Consider the following 19,193-nt stretch of genomic DNA (forward strand, 5'->3'; position numbering starts at 1 on the left):
CCAGGCTTCAACCTGACCCAGGAGCTTCAAGGCGGAGTAGGGTGCCAGTTCTCCTCCAGCCCAGAGGAGAGCATTTTCTTCCAGGTGGGCAACTTTGACCGCAGCCTGAGCCACATGTCCTCCGTCTACACGGAGACATAGAGCAACACTGGAGCAGGGCACGCTTCACCACACCTACTCTACAGTCCTTCATGTTCTCACACTCGGATCCCCTCTTCTCCCCGTTTACTTTATTTACAATTTATATCTTATTCTGACCTACTTAGCTGCCAGATGGATGTGAAACCAGCAAGATGAAACAGACATGTGTGACTTACCTGACACTCTATGAATGGTCAAGATGCACTTGTTGCATATCTCTTCCCGTTGCAACTAGTTTAACCAAAAAGTAATTCCCTTGTCGTACATTCATCATAAGGAAATAGACAAAGACCTGTTTCTTGCTCTTTCAATTTTTTACTCACTTTAAATGAAGGAATGACACGAAGACACAAATCAAAGACATTACATCATTGAAGGGATCCACATTTGTTAGACTCAAACACATTTTTTGGTCAAGAACTCATCATGTACACATGCAGGTTTTTCAGCATTAATAGAAAACCTTAAACACTACAAACTCCTGAATAGAAATGAAATGTTGTCTCCCTCCTCTCCATGTTTTTTTCTCCCTCTAATCTACAACTTTCAATCTATTTTAGACTGAAGTGTAGAAAAGAATATATAATTTTGCCGTGTTTTAGCAGTGGAAAACGTGTTTGCATTTCTGTATTTTGTTTAAGTGTTTTCTTTGGGAAGGGGAGGGGGGGCTTTTTGGATTTCTCTGCAGAAAAACCTACTTTATTATTATATGTATAAAATGTACAGTTTGTTTACAGCAATCATTTGAATGTTTGTCATTTCTCAATTTAAGAAATAAATAATAATTGAATGATCACGTCTTTTTTTGACATGTATGTGACACTAAAATACAAAAAAACGCAGAGAGAACGCAAATGGTTCACATTGGTCGTACATGTCTGTAAAATATTCAATGTTCAAGTCTCACACTTGAGCACCATGAGAAATGTTCAGACAGTGGCCGTGTTGTGCCCTCTACTGGACACTAGTGAGTACTACAGACAGGGGGAAAAAATCACTCAAGCTCAGTGTGTTTGTGTGCATCTTATTTCTGCTTCTTCTTGTTGAGGTAGCTCTGATAATAGAAGTTACTGAAGAGGATCATGAGGGTGACGCAGTAAGTAAACACCAACATGTTCATGGAGTCGGGGAAGTCGCACTCTGTGAACAGGTTGTAGCCCGAGTGCACGAGGAACATCAGAAGCTGCACCTGGAGAGGCATTTGGGGAAAGGTTCAGATCAGATCACTTCATAAACATTGTATGTACAGTCACAATTCTTCTCATACAGAGCAGGAGGCCACTCACCAGCTGCAGAGATGTGAGGTATCTCTTCCACCACAGGTACTTCTGCATGTGAGGACCGATCGCAGCCAGGCCGTAGTAGGAATACATCACGAAGTGTACAAAGGTGTTGAGCAGGCAGATGAAGAAAGCTGCAGGATAAACGAATGGATGTTAAAACACTCAAGAGTGGCAAAGTTACAGGTCATGTCTATAATGCATCGTGAGCACATTAAAAAAAAAAAAGTAATAGTATAGTATGTCGAAGAAAGTTTTTCCAAAAAAGTCATGGTATAGTATGTTGATAAAAGACTAAAAGAAGTCATAGTATTATAGTAGGTCGAAAAGATTTAGTAAAGTGTCGAAAAAAGTAAGAAAAAAAAAAGTCATAGTATAGTATGTCGAAAAGAGTAAAAAAGTCATAGTATAGTATGTCGAAAAAAGTCGTAGTATAGTATGTTGGAAAAAAAGTCATAGAATAATATGTCGAAAAAAAGGTCATAGTATACCATGTTAAAAAAAAGAAATAAAAAAAAATCATAGTATAGTATGTTGAAAAAAGGTCATAGTATAGTGTGTAAAAAAATGTCAGTATAGTACGTCGAAAAAAAGTAAAAAATATTTCATAGTATAATATGTCGAAAAAAGTAAAAAAAAAAAAAAAAAGTCATAGTATAGTATTTTGTAAAAAAGTCATTGTGTAGTATGTCGAAAAAAGTAGTATAGTATGTTGGAAAAAAAGTCATAGTATAGTATGTCGAAAGAAGTCAGTATAATATGTCGAAAAAAAGGTCAGTGTGTAAAAAAAATGTCATAATATAGTATGTCTCAAAAGTCATAGTATACCATGTCAAAAAAAGAAATGAAAAGTCATAGTATACCATGTCAAAAAAAGAAATGAAAAAAGTCATAGTATAGTATGCCAAAAAAAATGAAGAAAAGTCAGTACAGTATGTCTCAAAAGTCATAGTATGTCAAAAATAAAGTCATAGTATAGTATGTCAAAAAAAAAGTCTTATAGTATGTTGAAAAATAAGTCATAGTATATCAAAAACATGTCATAGTATAATATGTCGAAAAAAGTAAAAAAAAAAATGTCGAAAAGTATGTTGAAAAGTCAGCACAGTATGTCGCAAAAATCATAGTATAGTATATTGAAAAAAAGTCATCTTATAGTATGTCAAAAAAAAGTCATCTTTTAGCATGTCGAAAAAAAGTCATCTTATAGTATGTCGAAAAAAAGTCATAGTATAGTATGTTGAAAAAAAAAGTCATAGTATAGTATGTCGAAAAAAGTAAAAAAAAAAAAAAAAGTCATAGTATAGTATGTTGGAGAAAAGGTCATAGTGTAGTATGTTGAAAAGTCAGTATAGTATGTCGAAAAAAGTCATATTATAGTATGTTGAAAAAAAAGGTCACAGTATAGTATGTCGAAAAAAAGTCATAGTATATTATGTCGAAAAAATATGTCAAAAAATATCATGAGAAAGTCATGGTATTTCATAAAAAGTCATATTATAGTATGATTTATTCATGGGATATTTCAGCATAGTATAGTATGTCAAAAAATGCCATAAAAAAAAATGTCAATAGTACACCGTTGTCACTTTGGCTGCAGGTATAAAGCATTATGAATGTTCAACTTATAATATATCATATCCACCACTTATATTCCTTCATAAACTTTGTTTTAAGTTGTCATGCACATTTATAAAGACATAAATGTGCTTAGTACATCACAGACATGATCTTCATATTAAATGCAAGTCCTGGCAGTGAGTGAATTAAGAATGAACTGCTGCAAGTTTCAACTTGTGAGGCTGCAGAGACGCAGTAAATGATGTAAAAAAGACACTCAGGCTGCCAAGAATTTTTTGTAAGTGTTCAAGTTTAGCTGTGGAAGCATTTCAGGGACATTAGAGAGCATAATTAAGCTCTTGTTACTTGCATTCATGAAACAACATGTATCCAATGGACCAGATAGCATTTGAACACAAAGATGATAGAGAATAGGAATGAATGAGTTTAAAGAATAGAATGAGTTTTGAGTCGGCCGATTTGTTGCAGCAGTCTCTTTTGTTTGTTTTCTTATTTAAATTAGCATGTCTGCTTTTGGATTATTATTCAAGTTAAACATCACTGAATGCCTGATAAAGAGAATGAAAATAAAACACATTATCTGCAGCCTCCTACAATAATCCTAAACTCAAGTTTAGTGTCTTGCTGAAGGGCGTTTTCATATGGAGTGAACAAATCCTATAATTAAAGGCGTAATTCTTCAGTTAGTGTTATTCTTTAGGTTTTTTTTGCAATCAAATCCCATGTAAAGACCAAAACCAACAACATGTTAGTCCGTCTCTCAATAATTTCCAACTTTCCTAACCTGTCTGTGGCACTTAATCCAAAGACCATTCGTTCCCAAGTAAGCTGGGCACTGTAGTTTTTAGCAAATGTTACTCAAACAGAAGTAAATAGTGTATTTGTCAGCGACTATTTTCAGCTGTGGATTAATACACATTGAAAATAAACTACAGTGTCTATGTAGGAACATATCTCCCAGTGCAACAGTGTGGCTCATTTATGTATTTTTTGGACAACAGTGGAATAAGATATAACAGGCTTTACAGACAATACTTGTTAATGGATCAATGTATTGTTGGTTTTGGTCTTTTCATATGATTTGTTGACAATAAGAAACATGTAGAATATCACCCGACCTACTTTAAAAGGGACTGTTTGTAACTTCTTACACGTATAAATCACCCGGGTCGTTGTCCCATGCGCGCTCGCGTGTGGCTACGCTGTTCAGACAAGATTCCAACACAAACTACACGGACGCACCAAAACCACAAAGTTCTATCTAGTGAAGCCCGTCTTGCAAAACAGTGTTGGCCGCGGTCGGAGGACGCAGGGGAGACCATAGTTTTGGTCTCCAGGGACGGAGTCTCTGCTACGCTGCCTCTCTGCCTGCCTGCTTGCCTGCCTGCTTGCCTTCACTCACACACACACACACCGCACTCGTTCTCGCTATTTCGCTCCACTCTCGCGTTTTTGCGCGCTCACTACACACTGCAGGAGTGTTAGTTTAGCTCTGAGAATATCTAGTGAATGGACAAGCATTTTTTATTCTTACAAACAGTCCCCTTAAAGGGACTATTTGTAACTTTCAGAAATGTTTGTTAACAGCGACACCTGTGGCCTTGAAATCAACGAAAGTCAGCGTCGAGCTCGCGCTTGCTCGCTCTAAATAGACATGAACTAGCATCGCTCAAAACAGTGAGGCGACACACGTCAGCTAAAAGCACAATATCACTCTATATTTCAGCTGCTTGGCAGTAATGTTAGCTGACCAAACAAAGGTCTCTCCATGAATCACTGCTGATCCTAGTGTTGGCTTTTCCTGCCTCAGCGCAGGCAGCGGGGCTCCTCAACGAGTTACGTTATCGCCTCCCGACCGCAGCCGGCAGCCGCAGGGAGACACCGGCACCCGGTCGGTAACGAGACGATAACGTAACAGGTGGAGGAGCTCCGTCACTTCACAAGACACGGGAAACCTCTGTTGGTCTGGAGGAGCTGCAGCATTTATTTCTGCACAAACGTCCTCTGTACATTCACTAGATATTCTCAGAGCTAAACTAACTCGTCTGCAGTGTGGAGTGAGCGCGTTCACGTCTAGAGGTGGAGCGAGTACGCGAGAACGCGCGCGCTGTCTGAGTGAAGGCGAGCAGGCAGAGGAGACGAGACAGCGGCCACACGCGAGCGCGCATGTGTGCCGACCCGCTACATTTATACGCTTAGAAAGTTACTAACAGTCCCCTTAAGTGAAAATCTCCATCCACAATGTCATGATCTTTAAATATCATTCTAGCACTTACAGTAAAAGACTAAAATTATTGACTTACATTGTCCGCCGGCCACAAATTTAATTCCCGCCCACCAGTTGAACATCAGGGGGCCGTGGTGAAAAATGTGAAGGACCGTCAGCTGGTTGTTCTTCTTCCTCAGGATGAAGAAGAGCTGCTCATAAGAGAGAGGACGCTGTTAGTTTCAACTCTGAATTTCACTGATGACTGCAAACATTTTAACAAATACGCACCGTGTCACTGAGCTCTATGACCTTGGAGAAGAAGAACCACCAGCAGGCTCCGGCCATCTGAAGGAAGGACACAATGGAGAAATGTGAGTTTTACATATTATTCATTCCATCTGTAAATTATGTTCCACTTATAGCTTGTGAAAGACACAATTTGTCACAAAGACACTTGCTTACCCTCACTGCCAGCGGGCTGGTGCTGTAATCTACAGGCTGACAGAGGAGGCTGTAGTTCGAGAGCCAGGATGTGACCAGGAACTGGTAAAACACACATACAATTACGTTAAATAATACACCACTAACATAACCACTTGTATCGTTAAAACAGAAATTCCTAAGAGGAAGCATCAGCTAAAAGCTGTAAAACTGAACTCTGTGTTCACTGTTGACCTGCTTCCCTTATTAAAACAGAACAAACAACACACCTCATAGAACATGTAGGCAGACAGGCCGACCATGGCAAAGTTGTAAACAATGAGGACGCCTTTGAGGTCAAAGGGTTCTTTGTGTTTCATCAGTCGAGGGCCGGCCCAGACCACCAAGAGGTACCCCAGGAAGATGAGTGCCACCGGGACGGGGGAGTAGACGAACAGCCACGCGTCCGTCCTCTTGTCTGGAACATAATAGAGCTCTGTGTCAGGAGACTATCTACAAATAGTTCATAATTAATTCATACAATTCTCCTCATGTGTTTCACATTATAAGTATCACTTCTATTTGTGTCATATGGATATGTCTATGTTGTATTTTCATTATGTTGTTACACACAACATCTATTGCATGTCAAATTAATAAATATATTACAGGATACATCTCGGGCTAGGATTACACATTTTATGAGCTGCACTGATTTTTGATTTAGTCTGCACATGAAATGTTTTTACAGTTTGTCTTGTTCCTGTTCAGGTGAGATGACCTGCAGTCTTGTGAATGTAAACCAAGTCAAACTAAAAGCATTTATAAATGTGAAGGAAAAATAAGAGCCAGTTTTTGTGTCTGACAATGAAAGGTTCCTCCCTGCTCTTCCCACTCCTATATGTCCACCACTGTAACAAGATAATATCACAGTTTGTCTTGTCCCTGTTATTTTTATTATTATTATTATTAGCCTTAATCTAACCAGATTAGTCCCATTGAGATCAAATATCTCTTTTACAAGGGAGACCTGGCCAAGATAGTAACACATAAATTAACAACATTGCAACTTGCTCATAAAAAAACACTTAGACGACCTTGGACTGCAGCGATTACACCAGATCTTTAAACTCATTCAAGGTAAACTACGTTTTGAAGTTTAAGAGCAGATTGTAAAGCATTAGCTGCCAAAAACCTAAAAGCTTTCTTTCCCAATTCAGTTCGTACTTTGGGAACAGCAAATTGCAAAATGTCCATAGAACAAAGATAATGACTTCCATGTTTCCTTTTTTAAAAGAGAGGAGGACAAGTAAGAAGGAATTACACCCAGAATGCTTTTGTAGTCAAACACATACCGATGACTGAGTCGACAAGCGGTCATCAATTAAGAATCCCAGATATTTCAAAGTACATACCAACTCAATTAGTTGACTATTTCTCGTTACAATGTTCTCAGACAGTGCTGATCTTGTTGTTCTTGAAGTGGTAAAGAACATAAATAATGTTCTGTCTGCATTAAGAACAAGATGCTGCTACTGTTGAGTTCAGATGACCTGCAGTTTTGTGAATGTAAACCAAGTCAAAATAAAGCATTGATACATTTGAGGAAAAACTAAAAGCTAGTTTGTGTCTGACAATGAAAGATTCCTCCCTGAGTTCTTCCCATTCCTATTGTCCACCACTGTAATAACATAATATTACAGTTTGTCTTGTTCCTGTTCAGCTCAGATGACCTGTAGTGTCCTATATGCCCACCGCTGTAACAAGATAATATCATTTTAAAAGTGTCGTGGTGGCTAAGCTCAGATAACCTATAGTTTTGTGAAGTCAAAATAAAACATTTATAGAGTTGAGGAAACACTAAAAGCTATTTTTGGTCTGACAATGAAAGGTTCCTCCCTGTGTTTGGGTTCCTGCTCTTCCCACTCCTATACACCGACCAGCCATAACATTAAGACCGCAAGTATATAGTATATTAGACAGCAAGTAAACATTTTGAACTTTGAACTCTGTGTCGGAAGCCAAAAAATGGGAAAGCGTAAGGATGTGAGCGACTTTGACTTTGAGGGCCAAATAGTGATGGCTAGACGACTGGATCAGAGCATCTCTAGAACTGCATGTGGGATGTTCCCAGTCTGAAGTGGTCAGGACCTACCAAAAGTGGTCCGAGGAAGGAAAACCGGTTAAACCGTCGACAGGGTCAGACCCGAGGCCCATTGATGCACGTGGGGAGCGAAGGCTGGCCTGTGTTGTGCGATCCAATAGAAGAGCTACTGGAGCTCAAATTGCTGAAAAAGTTACTGCTGGTTTCCGATAGAAAGGTGTCAGAACACACAGTGCATCGCAGTTTGTTGCGTATGGGGCTGCGTAGCCGCAGACCGGTCCGGGTGCCCCATGCTGACCTAATGTTATGGCTGATGGGTGTTTATCCACCACTGTAACAAGATAATATAACTTTTTATAGTTTGTCTTGTTCCTGTTCAGCTCAGATGACCTGTAGTGTGTGCAGTTTTATGAGTGTAAACCAAATCCTGATTCAAAAAGCATTATAATATGTTAAAAAGGACGTTTTTGTGTAACAATGACAGGGTCCTCCCTGTGTTTGGGTCCCTGTTCCTCCCAATCCTATTATTATAATAATAATTATTATTATATGTCCACCACTGTAACAAGATAATATTGCAGTTTGTCTTGTTCCTGTTGAGTTCAGATGACCTGCAGTTTTGTGAATGTAAACCAAGTCAAAATAAAGTATTTATAAATTTGAGGAAAAACTAAAAGCTAGTTTGTGTCTGACAATGAAAGGTTCCTCCCTGTGTGTGGGTCCCTGTTCTTCCCACTCCTATTGTCCACCACTGTAACAAGATAATATAACAGTTTGTCTTGTTCCTGTTCAGCTCAGATGACCTGTAGTGTGTGCAGTTTTATGAGTATAAACCAAATCCTGATAATAACTAGTATTATTGTATGCCCACCACTGTAACAAGATCATTTTAAAAAGTGGCATGGTGGCTAATCTCAGATGACCTGCAGTTTTGTGAATGTAAAACAAGTAAAAAAAAAAAAACATTTAACGATTTGAGGAAAAACTAAAAGTTGTATTATATGTCCACCACTATAACAAGATCATATATAATAACCTGTAGTGTGGGCAGCTTTGTGAGTATAAACCAAATCCTGATTCAAATTAGCATTAAATATTTATAAATAAAATAAAATAAAAAAGGAAGTTTTCGTCTAACAATGACAGGGTCCTCCCTGTGTTTGGGTCCCTTATCCTCCTAATCCTATTATTATTATTATTATTATTATAATAATAATAATAATAATATCCCCACCACTGTAACAGGATCATTGTAAAAGTTTCATGGTGGCTAATCTCAGATGACCTGTACTTTTGTGAATGAAGTCAAAATAAAGTATTTACAAATTTGAGGTAAAACTAAAAGCTAGTTTTTGTCTGGCAATGAATGGTCCCTCCCTATTTGTGAGTATAAACCAAATCCTGATTGCAAATTAGCATTAAATATTTATAAATTAAATAAAATAAAAAGGAAGTTTTTGTCTAACAATGAAAGGGTCCTCCCTATGTTTGGGTTCCTCCTAATCCTATTATTATAATAATAATAATAATAATAATAATGATTATTGTATGCCCACCACTGTAACAAGATAATGTTTTTTTTACAGTAATAGCATTAAATATTTATAAATTAAATTAAATAAAAAGGAAGTTTTTGTCTGACAATGACAGGGTCCTCCCTGTGTTTGGGTCCCTGTTCCTCCCAATCCTATTATTATAATAATAATAATAATTATTATTGTATGCCCACCACTGTAACAAGATAGTATAATTTTTTACAGTAATAGCATTCAATATTTATAAATAAAATAAAATAAAAAGGAAGTTTTCATCTAACAATGAAAGGTTCCTCCCTGTGTTTGTGTCCCTGTTCCTCCCAATCCTATAATAATATAATTAATATTATTGTATGCCCACCACTGTAATAAGATCACTGTAACACTGTCATGGGTGGCTAATCTCAGATGACTTGCAGTTTTGTGAATGAAGTCAAAATAAAGTATTTATAAATTTGAGGAAAAACTAAAAGCTAGTTTTCATCTGACAATGAAAGGTTCCTCCCTGTGTTTGGTTCCCTTTTCTTCCCACTCCTACAGTATGTCCACCACTGTAACAAGATAATATAACTTTTTACAGGATGTCTTGTAGTGTGAGTATAAACCTCATTTAAAAAGCATTAAATATTTATAAATTAAATAAAATAGATAAAAAGGTTTTGTCTGACAAAGACAGGGCCCTCCCTATCCTCCTAATCCTATTATTATTATAACAATAACTAACATTAGTATTATTGTATGCCCACCACTGTAACAGATTCATTGTAAAAGTGTCATGGTGGCTAATCTTGTGACAAGCCACAAAGCAGCTATTGTAAAGACAAGCTGTGGGATCAACATCTGCATCTCTCCCCTACACTCACACTCACACACACAGACACTTATTGTCTAAACACTGAACTGTAAAAACAGAGAAATCATCTTCTTCTTACCTCCATTTTCTACTATCCTCTGGTGCACAGAGAGGACACTTTGCCACGCCGAAGAAGCCATCTGGAAACATAACGGAAGTTAAAAGAAAACACTTCATTTAGTGGCATTAAAACATTATTAAAAACATCTGTTCATCTCTGATGACGGACCTTTTTGTTGTGTGTTTCAGAGAGGTAAAACTTCGGTGACCACCTGGACTCAATCTGGCTAATGAGTAGCCTAAACTAGCAGTTCACCTGAGCAGCAACACGAGCTGCAGACACACAATCACAATCCAGCTTTTCGACCTGAATGAATGAAGACAGACTGGAGCGACCAGCCGCACCGGAAAGTTAACAGTTAACTAAACTCAGCAAACACGACAGAAAACTACGCAGACCGGTCTCTACAACGCGGGGCCGCCGTGTGGGTCGAGTCTGTGTCGTGTGTGTCTCCCACCTTAAAGAAGAAAAGACAGAGGAGAGAAACTACTGAGAAGATTTGAATCACTTCCTGTTTGTCTTCGCTGCTTTGGGTTTGATTTGGAGGGTTTGTAGTTTGACAGGAACAGTTGATGGTGTAACACAGCAGAGGGCGCTGGTGTACCACCGTAATGTGTCCGACTTTTAGTGTTTTATTTTTTCATTTGTTGCTTATATTTTTTTATTATTCCACGTATTTATTTATTTATACCATTTATGGATTTTTATTTTTTTTTTAAATAAAATAACACTTGTCCATCAAGATAGATAGATGCCCCCCAATAACAATATTACTGCACCATTAAATAAGCAGAGTTAATTTCATGAATTACATTTATACATATACATGAATTAAATCCGATAGCAACATTAATTAAACACATACAAAACAAAAAAAAGGAAAAAGGAAAGGAAATAAATTAGAAGTAAATTAAAAATTATAATAAAATGTATTGTCTATTAAAAAAAGATTAGTATAAATTGTGAATCATATGTAATATGGGGTCAGCAGTTTAAAACTTCAATCAGTTGTATCCATTTTTTCTATATAGATTAAAAAGGGTCTAATTTTTTCCATTTGTTGCTTGTATTTTGTATTATTCCAAGTATTTATTTATTTATACCGTTTATGTATTTAAAAAAAAATTAAAATAACTTTTCCATCAAGATAGATAGATGGCTTTAATACGCTAGTTTTTTTTTATTAATACAAAATATAAACTACTAAATCATTTATTATTATTAAAGATTAAACTACCCAGCAGTAAATAAAGTCATTTACATTAGCCCCACCTTACCATTAAAGTGATGTACAAATCGATGCATCAATAATTATAATCCAGTTATAATTATGTCATTTTATATAGTATTCAGAAACTAAGTAAAAGTATATCAGCATTAAAATGTACTACTATACTACTACAAAAAAGTAAAATAAAATACTCATTATACAGAATATAAATTTAATTATAAATTAAATATTCCTTTATATATATATATATAATTTATATATATATAATAATATATATAATATTAATTTCTCTATATATATATAAATAAAATATTAATTTCTATATATACAAAAAGAAAAATCTTAATTTATATATATATAAAATCTTAATTTATATATATTTATATATATCAAATCTTTATATATATATAAAATCTTAATTTATATATATACATAAAATCTTAATTTATATATATATAAAAAATATTAATTTATATATATATATAAATATATATATGCATACACTGCATAATGAGTATTTTCTTTTATACTTTTTTGGTACTTTAAGTATATTTTAATGCAGATACTTTTGTATTTTTCCTACTTTCTGTATACTTCTTCCACCATTGGCCCTATGACTTACCAAGCTATTACAAAAACATCTTCTGTAAAATGAAATACCGGTTAGTCATTATTACATGCAAAGTATATTCTTAAATAACTTTAAAAAATATATATATTTTTTTTAAATAGCAGATGTTTTTGTTCACTTTCTCCATGATAAAACATATATAGATAACACATCTTGATTGGCTGGCATGAAACCTGGTGTTTGTCCTGTATCTGGGCTTTACTATCAAAAGTTATATTCTCTACATTTTTTTGTTCACTAACATTATACATTTTTATTGTGGTAATAAACATTTTAATTTACGAAACAATCATCTTACATACCGCTTGTAAAACATATAGTCTGGTCATTATATAGTGTTAAAAACATTATCTAGAATGAGGTCATTACAAATCAAACTACACTGATGATTCACTAAAGTTCCTACAGGAACATCTTAGCAGCAATATACATATTATATTAAAAATTGATTTTGTTATAATAACTTGATGGCATTTTGTATTTATTTCTCAGTGATGGGACCATAATAATCCCTTAATGTTGCAATATACTGTAGGGTTGATGCTTTGACAGTAAGGCACATGTGCATGAGAAGACACCATGTAGGACATTCACAAACACAATACCATCAAGATTCCTGTTTAACTGTGTTGAAGAAGCAGCTGACGGAGAGCTGTCTGCTGCTGCTGTTAGCTGCACTCAGTTGGAGCTTTTTAGAGGTCTGTGGTTTCTTGTCCTTCTTTGTGCCGGTGTGCTTCTGATTTTTTTCCATCCTAAGAGACACAAGTAAAGACAAATGATAAAGGTGGAATCTGTTATTAATATGCGATTATAGAATAAAATACAATTTATAAATATACAGACGTATACTTACCTTGGAGGTTTGCTCTTTTTTGACTGTCCAGAGTCACAAAGCTTCACAATCTGCAGGAGATTTAACATGTTAACGTCTCATTTATTCAGGCTACACATGAGCACATGTGGACACTCACTCACTACCTGCTCTTCACATTCTCTGAAACTCAATTTAATAATCACAGTAACCAAAAGACAAAAAATGTTTAAACTGCAGCTCCAAGTTGCAGTGATATCAGGGGAAACTTGAACTTAAATCCTGAAATTGTGACACATGGAAACTACAGCAAGTGTCTCAACACAACACAAGTACACTTAGGAAAGTAGGTTCCTGTTGCAAAAAAAACCCACTTTCTGCCCTGTCCTGGTGCTGCAGGTTGGCCTACTGCTAACCTCAGTTACACATGCAGGTTTCTTCAGTGTTAATATATAAACTTCAGCCCTATAAAAGCCCTATAACTGAGAGAATCAGTGTTGAAGTTACTGAGTGTTGAAGTTACACCTTTGGCCGTTTCTTTTTCAAAATGAACAGTGTTTCTGCTGGTAAAAGTTTTTGCCTCTGTGGTCAGTCAGCTGATCCACTTCCTCAATATAAATATGCAGTTGTTAAGCAACGCATCTGTTGCTCAACCCACAAACCTCAACCCAGAAAGCCCCTTCCGAGAAATTTAAGAGGAGCAATTTTTGGTGCCACTGTTTTTTTTTCTGTATAAATTTATATCTTTCCTGTATAGGCCTATGTGTTGTGTCTATTCTTTCACACACATACACACATATGGGCATTTGGGGTCTTTTCCATTGTGGTTGGAGGTGCAAACAACTGGTTCCTATGGAGGTGGAGGTGCAAATATGCATTATGGTGGACAGCAGTGTTAAGTAGAGCGTGATGTCACCGTGTGTAAAAGAATATTTGAGGGGTGTTGACAGTTTGATGCATAGCGTAGCAGCTATAGCTCACCTGCAGTGAGTATGTGGTCGAGCAAGAGTGTGACGGTGGGTGCGCTGACACGGTTGGATCTAGGTCATGGGGGACTTTAAGGGGTGGCAGAAATATATAGTCTATATGCTGATTTAATCACAAACAATCACATACAGTATATCAATATTTGCTTGGACATGCCCCAAAATGAAGATATTTTAACTCAAAAAACTATTGTGGCACATGTAAAGCATTGACTATAAATACCAAAAGGTGGCATTAGAAATTAATTGTTTTATTTCCAAATCTTCATACATTTTTTTAATTTAAAAAAACATATTTCTTCATTGAACAAAAGCCTTTCAGCCAGTTATATGTGGTAATTGACGTTTTTTTAACACGTTTTTGTTTTTTTATTAATCTAAATTAATGTGTTAAACTTGACAGCCCACTAAGCTTTTAATGAACTGTGAGGCATTACTTTTGCTTGGTGCTTGGAACGAGTGAATTTAGTGCCTTTTAAACTGGGTGCTTTCGTTTTTGTCTTTTTTAATTTAACCTTTATTTAGCCAGGATAATCCCAATGTGATTTTGAATCTCATTTGAAAGATGGCAGATTAAAAGTTTCACACAAACACCACTTTAAAACTCAAATAACAGACTTAAAAACAAAACAGCAAAAAGTTAAAAACAACATAAAAGCGACGTTGTATCTTGCACTTGCATGACTGATCTAAAGTTTGGAAATGTTAGTCTGCAGAATGAGAGGTTGCAGAGAGGTTGATAGCTGCAGGCAGTCAGAAGACACGTAAGCACCAGTGAATATCTGAGTTTAGTCCCTCTCACTCAACTGTATCTATGGCCCTGATCAGACCTGGAATTAACATGCGTCCTGAGTGATCCAATCACAAGTAGACAGCTTGAAGTACGTCTGTTCACACCTAACATTACAATATGTCTGTCACTTGATGATGAGCACCATGAGAGAAACGTTCAGACTGTGAGCATGCTGTGCCCTCTAGTGGACACTAGTGAGGACAGAATCCCTCAAGCTGACACAATACTCTGTCAGCTCCTCTCATAAAGCCTCAGTCTGTTTGTGTGCAACGCCTCACCGCTGCGTCTTATTTCTGCTTCTTCTTGTTGAGGTAGCTCTGATAATAGAAGTTACTGAAGAGGATGATGAGGGTGACGCAGTAGCCAAACACCACCGCGTTCATGGAGTCGGGGAAGTCGCACTCTGTGAACAGGTTGTAGCCTGTGTGCAGGAGGAACATCAGAAACTGCACCTGTAAAAGGCAGTTAGGGAAAAGGTCAGATCAGCTTACTTTGCAAACATATTGTGTGTACAGTCACAATTCTTCTCATAACAGAGCTAGAGGCCACTCACCAGCTGCAGAGAGGTGAGGTATCTCTTCCACCACAGGTACCTCTGCATGTGAGGGCCGATGGCAGCCAGGCCGTAGTAGGAATACATCACAATGTGTACAAAGGTGTTGACCTGGCCAATGAAGAACGCTGCAGGATATAAACAGAGGAATGTAAAAACACTTTTTATTAGTATTACAGTTTAGTTATAGAGCATTTCAGTCTCATTAGATGGCGTAATTAAGCTCTTGTTCATTGCTTTCATGAAACAACATCTATGCAATGGACCAAATAGCATTTGACTACTAAGGTGATGGAGAATATGAATGAATGATCTTAGAGAATGGCAGAGAAATTACTTTGTTTTTTAAACCAGTGCCTGAAATGAGTCGGCACCAGTACGGAGTACTTTTACTTCTTGTTGCGTACGGCCACATCCTGGTGAGTCTGTAGATGCGTACCCCTAAACACCTGCTGCATCTCTGCTGCATCTCTGCTGATTACAGCTCTGTAAATGCCTTTGGTATTCCTTCTCATTATCAAATTTAATCTGTTAGGCCAACGGATATCATATTTTTTTGTAGCTTATATGCAATATTATAGTTGTGTATAATTCTATTTGTATCAATAGCTACATAAAAGTGTTTTTATTAACCAAATATACAGATACAAACTGGAAATGTTTGTCGTATGTAGGTCTAATGTATATAATGAAATGCATAAAAAATACCTTTGAAGTGAGATATATTATCAAGATATACGTTTAAAATATATCCATACATCAGTATCATCATAACACTTACAGTAAATGACTAAAATAGTTGACTTACACTGTCCGCCGGCCACATACTTGACTCCTGCCCACCAGTTGAAGATCATGGTCCCGTGATGATAAACATGAAGGAAAGTCAGCTGGCTGTTCTTCTTCCTCAGGATGAAGAAGATCTGCTCATAAGAGAGAAGAGAAGAGGACACTGTTACAGTTTCAACTCTGCATTTCACTGATAACTGTAAACGTTTGAACAAATACGCACCGTGTCACTGAGCTCTATGACCTTGGAGAAGAAGAACCACCAGCAGACTCCGGCCATCTGGAGGAAGGAGACAATGGAGAAATGTGAGTTTTACATATTATTAATTTATAAAAAGGTAACTGCATGTTTTAGCTTCCAAATTGCACATCAATCAGCTGTCTGGTAGGATTGGATGTTACACTTATAGCTTGTGAAAGACCAAATTTCTGCACAAAACACATCAAGGACACTTGCTTACCCTTACTGCCAGCGGGCTGGTGCTGTAATCTACAGGCTGACAGAGGAGGCTGTAGTTCGAGAGCCAGGATGTGACCAGGAACTGGTAAAATACACATACAAGTACATTAAATAATACACCACTAACATAACCACTTGTATCATAAAACAGAAATTCCATGGAGCAAAACATTTTTTTTTGTGAATGGACAATGACGTTTTTATCTTAGCTCATCTAAGAAAGCCGCAGCTCAAACCTGTAAAACTGGATATTTCCATCATCAGAACAAACAACACACCTCATAGAACATGTAGGCAGACAGGCCGACCATGGCAAAGTTGTAAACAATGAGGACGACTTTGAGGTCAAAGGGTTCTTTGTGTTTCATCAGTCGAGGGCCAGCCCAGATCACACAGAGGTACACCAGGAAGATGAGTGCCACCGGGACGGGGGAGTAGACTAGCAGCCACGGGTCCGTCCTCTTGTCTGGGACATAATATTATATACTTTATTTATATAGCACTTTTCAAAATACAGTTACAAACTGCTTCACAAGACAATAAAAGCAGATAAATAAAATAAGGTAAAACAAAACATCACAGAACATATCAATAATAATGAAGTAGTAAAATGGTAGAACCAGGTGATAAAAAACAAATATAATATAACATAACATAATATAATAGAGCTGCCTTGATTTGACCAAACTTTCTGCACTGATTTTTGGTTTTAGTCTGCACAGGAAATGCCAGGTTTTTACAGTTTGTCTTATTCCAGTTCAGCTCAGATGACCTGCTGCGTGTGCAGTTTTATGAATGTAAACAAAATCCTGATTCAAAAGGCATTAAATATTTAAAAAATGTGCACTTGAGAAAAATAAAAGCCAGTTTTTGTCTGACAATGAAAGGATCCCTGTTCCTCCCACTCCTATTAGTATAATAATAATAATTATTATTATTATAATATGCCCACCATTGTAACAAGATAACTTCATTTAAAAAGTGCCATGGTGGCTAATCATGTGACAAACCACAAAGCAGTTATTGTGAAGACAAGCTGGGGAGCACATCTGCAGCTCCCACACACACACACACACACACAGGCTTGTTGTTTAGCCTGGGAATCGCTTCTACAACTGCAAGATCAAGTTTGCTGCAAAACTAAAGCAAAATGAACCTGTATATATCTAGGAAAAAACAATCACCATCATACCTCCATTGTCCACTATCCTCTGGTGCACAGATAGGACACTTTCCCACGCAGAAGCCATCTGGAAACATAAAGAAAGTTAATGTCAAAAAAGAAGAAATTGCATTTAAAGATATAACTCTACTCACTGATTCACTCACCGTGTCAACTTCAGTGACCACGCTGAAGAACCTTTGGACACCAACCAACCAGTGTTATCTGGTGAATAAGTATTAGCAAAGTTCAACTTGCAGAACCCGCTGCAGCCAAATCCAGATATTCCTCTATGAATGAATGAAGACAGACTGGAGACTTTGTTGGACAGGGAGTTGTATTCCTGCTCCTGATGAAAGAAAAGGTTCATCATAGTTGCAGCATGTCTCTGCATTACTCAGCCTGAGACTGTTTATCTTCTTCCTCACTCTCAACTGGCAACAACCCCAATGTCACAGAGCCACCTAGTGGACTAGCAGTCAGTACACTCAACTTTACATTTACAACACAAAATCACTGCACACAGGAAGCTACAGGGTGGAGTTGTCATCCACCTGAGTCACTTTGAAAGACAGTGGAGGAAAAGTACTGATATTTGAATCACTTCCTGTTTGCCTTGTATTTATTTGACAGGATCAGTTGGTTGTTACATGTTTAACACAGCGGGAGGAGCTGTTTCCCGCCATAATGTGACTGACTTTCATTATTATTTTACTTTTCATTTGTTGCTTATATTTTGTATTATTCCATGTATTTAATTAGATACCGTCTATGTATTTTAATAAAATAAAAGCACCCTCTTGTCCATCAAGATAGATGGATGGACAAACATATATATATTCTTCTACTAAATGAAATGTCATAAAATGAAAATATATTTTCATAACTAAAAACAGCAGATTTTTTTGTTCACTTTCTCCATGATAAAAATATTAGGGCTCGATTAAAATATTAATTGCAATTAATCACAAGATTGTCCCTAGTTAATCGCGATTAATTGCAATTTTTTTTATCTGTTCAACATGTACCTTGAAGGCAGATTTGTCAAGTATTTAATACTCTTATCAACATGGGAGTGGGCAAATACGCTTACTTTATGCAAATGTATGTACATATTACTGGAAAACAATTTAAAAAAAAAATAAAGACAAATATTGTCCAGAAACCCTCACAGGTACTGCATTTAGCATAAAAAAAAGCTCAAATCATAACATGGCAAACTAAAGCCAAACAGGCAACAACAGCTGTCAGTGTGTCAGTGTGCTGACTTGACTATGACTTGCCCCAAACTGCATGTGATTATCATAAAGTGGGCATGTGTGTAAAGGGGAGACTCGTGGGTACCCATAGAACCCATTTTCATTCACATGTCTTGAGGTCAGAGGTCAAGGGACCCCTTTGAAAATGGCCATGCCAGTTTTTCCTCACTAAAATGTATCCTAAGTTTGGAGTGTTATTTAGCCTCCCTCCTTGGTTGGTACCGATGGATTCCTTAGATTTTCTAGTTTCATATGATGCCAATATCTTTATCGAGCTTTAAAACTGAGCCCGATACAACTTAAAAATCACAAGTTGCGTTAATGCTTTAAAGAA

General features: G+C 36.8%; 3 protein-coding genes across 8 annotated transcripts in view; 1 reads left to right on the plus strand and 2 right to left on the minus strand.

Annotated features, from left to right (window-relative positions):
- glis1b (GLIS family zinc finger 1b) overlaps window positions 1-875 on the plus strand; it is an 86,060-nt gene extending 85,185 nt beyond the window's left edge. For all 6 annotated transcript variants that reach the window (XM_074635607.1, XM_074635603.1, XM_074635606.1 and 3 more), the window contains one exon: window positions 5-875. In XM_074635607.1, the coding sequence (XP_074491708.1) occupies window positions 5-141 (137 nt within the window). In that variant the 3' untranslated portion in view covers window positions 142-875. The remainder of the gene's footprint in view (window positions 1-4) is intronic.
- On the minus strand, window positions 437-10,730 carry LOC141767892 (very long chain fatty acid elongase 4-like). The gene is made up of 8 exons (XM_074635611.1): window positions 10,353-10,730; window positions 10,203-10,263; window positions 5,922-6,109; window positions 5,674-5,754; window positions 5,500-5,556; window positions 5,306-5,420; window positions 1,428-1,555; window positions 437-1,330 (listed from the first exon to the last, which is right to left on the minus strand). The coding sequence occupies exons 2-8, from the start codon at window positions 10,261-10,263 to the stop codon at window positions 1,166-1,168; spliced, it is 795 nt and encodes a 264-aa protein (XP_074491712.1). The 5' UTR covers window positions 10,353-10,730; the 3' UTR covers window positions 437-1,165.
- Window positions 10,731-12,271: 1,541 nt separating this feature from the next.
- elovl8b (ELOVL fatty acid elongase 8b) lies at window positions 12,272-18,160 on the minus strand. The gene is made up of 10 exons (XM_074635612.1): window positions 17,768-18,160; window positions 17,631-17,688; window positions 16,717-16,904; window positions 16,440-16,520; window positions 16,202-16,258; window positions 15,998-16,112; window positions 15,190-15,317; window positions 14,915-15,088; window positions 12,900-12,949; window positions 12,272-12,798 (listed from the first exon to the last, which is right to left on the minus strand). Exons 2-8 carry the CDS (start codon window positions 17,686-17,688, stop codon window positions 14,924-14,926), a joined length of 792 nt encoding a protein of 263 aa, XP_074491713.1. The 5' UTR covers window positions 17,768-18,160; the 3' UTR covers window positions 12,272-12,798; window positions 12,900-12,949; window positions 14,915-14,923.
- Between the last annotated feature and the right edge of the window lie 1,033 nt (window positions 18,161-19,193).

This window comes from Sebastes fasciatus, chromosome 5 (assembly GCF_043250625.1).
Source record: "Sebastes fasciatus isolate fSebFas1 chromosome 5, fSebFas1.pri, whole genome shotgun sequence".
Lineage (NCBI taxonomy): Eukaryota > Metazoa > Chordata > Actinopteri > Perciformes > Sebastidae > Sebastes > Sebastes fasciatus.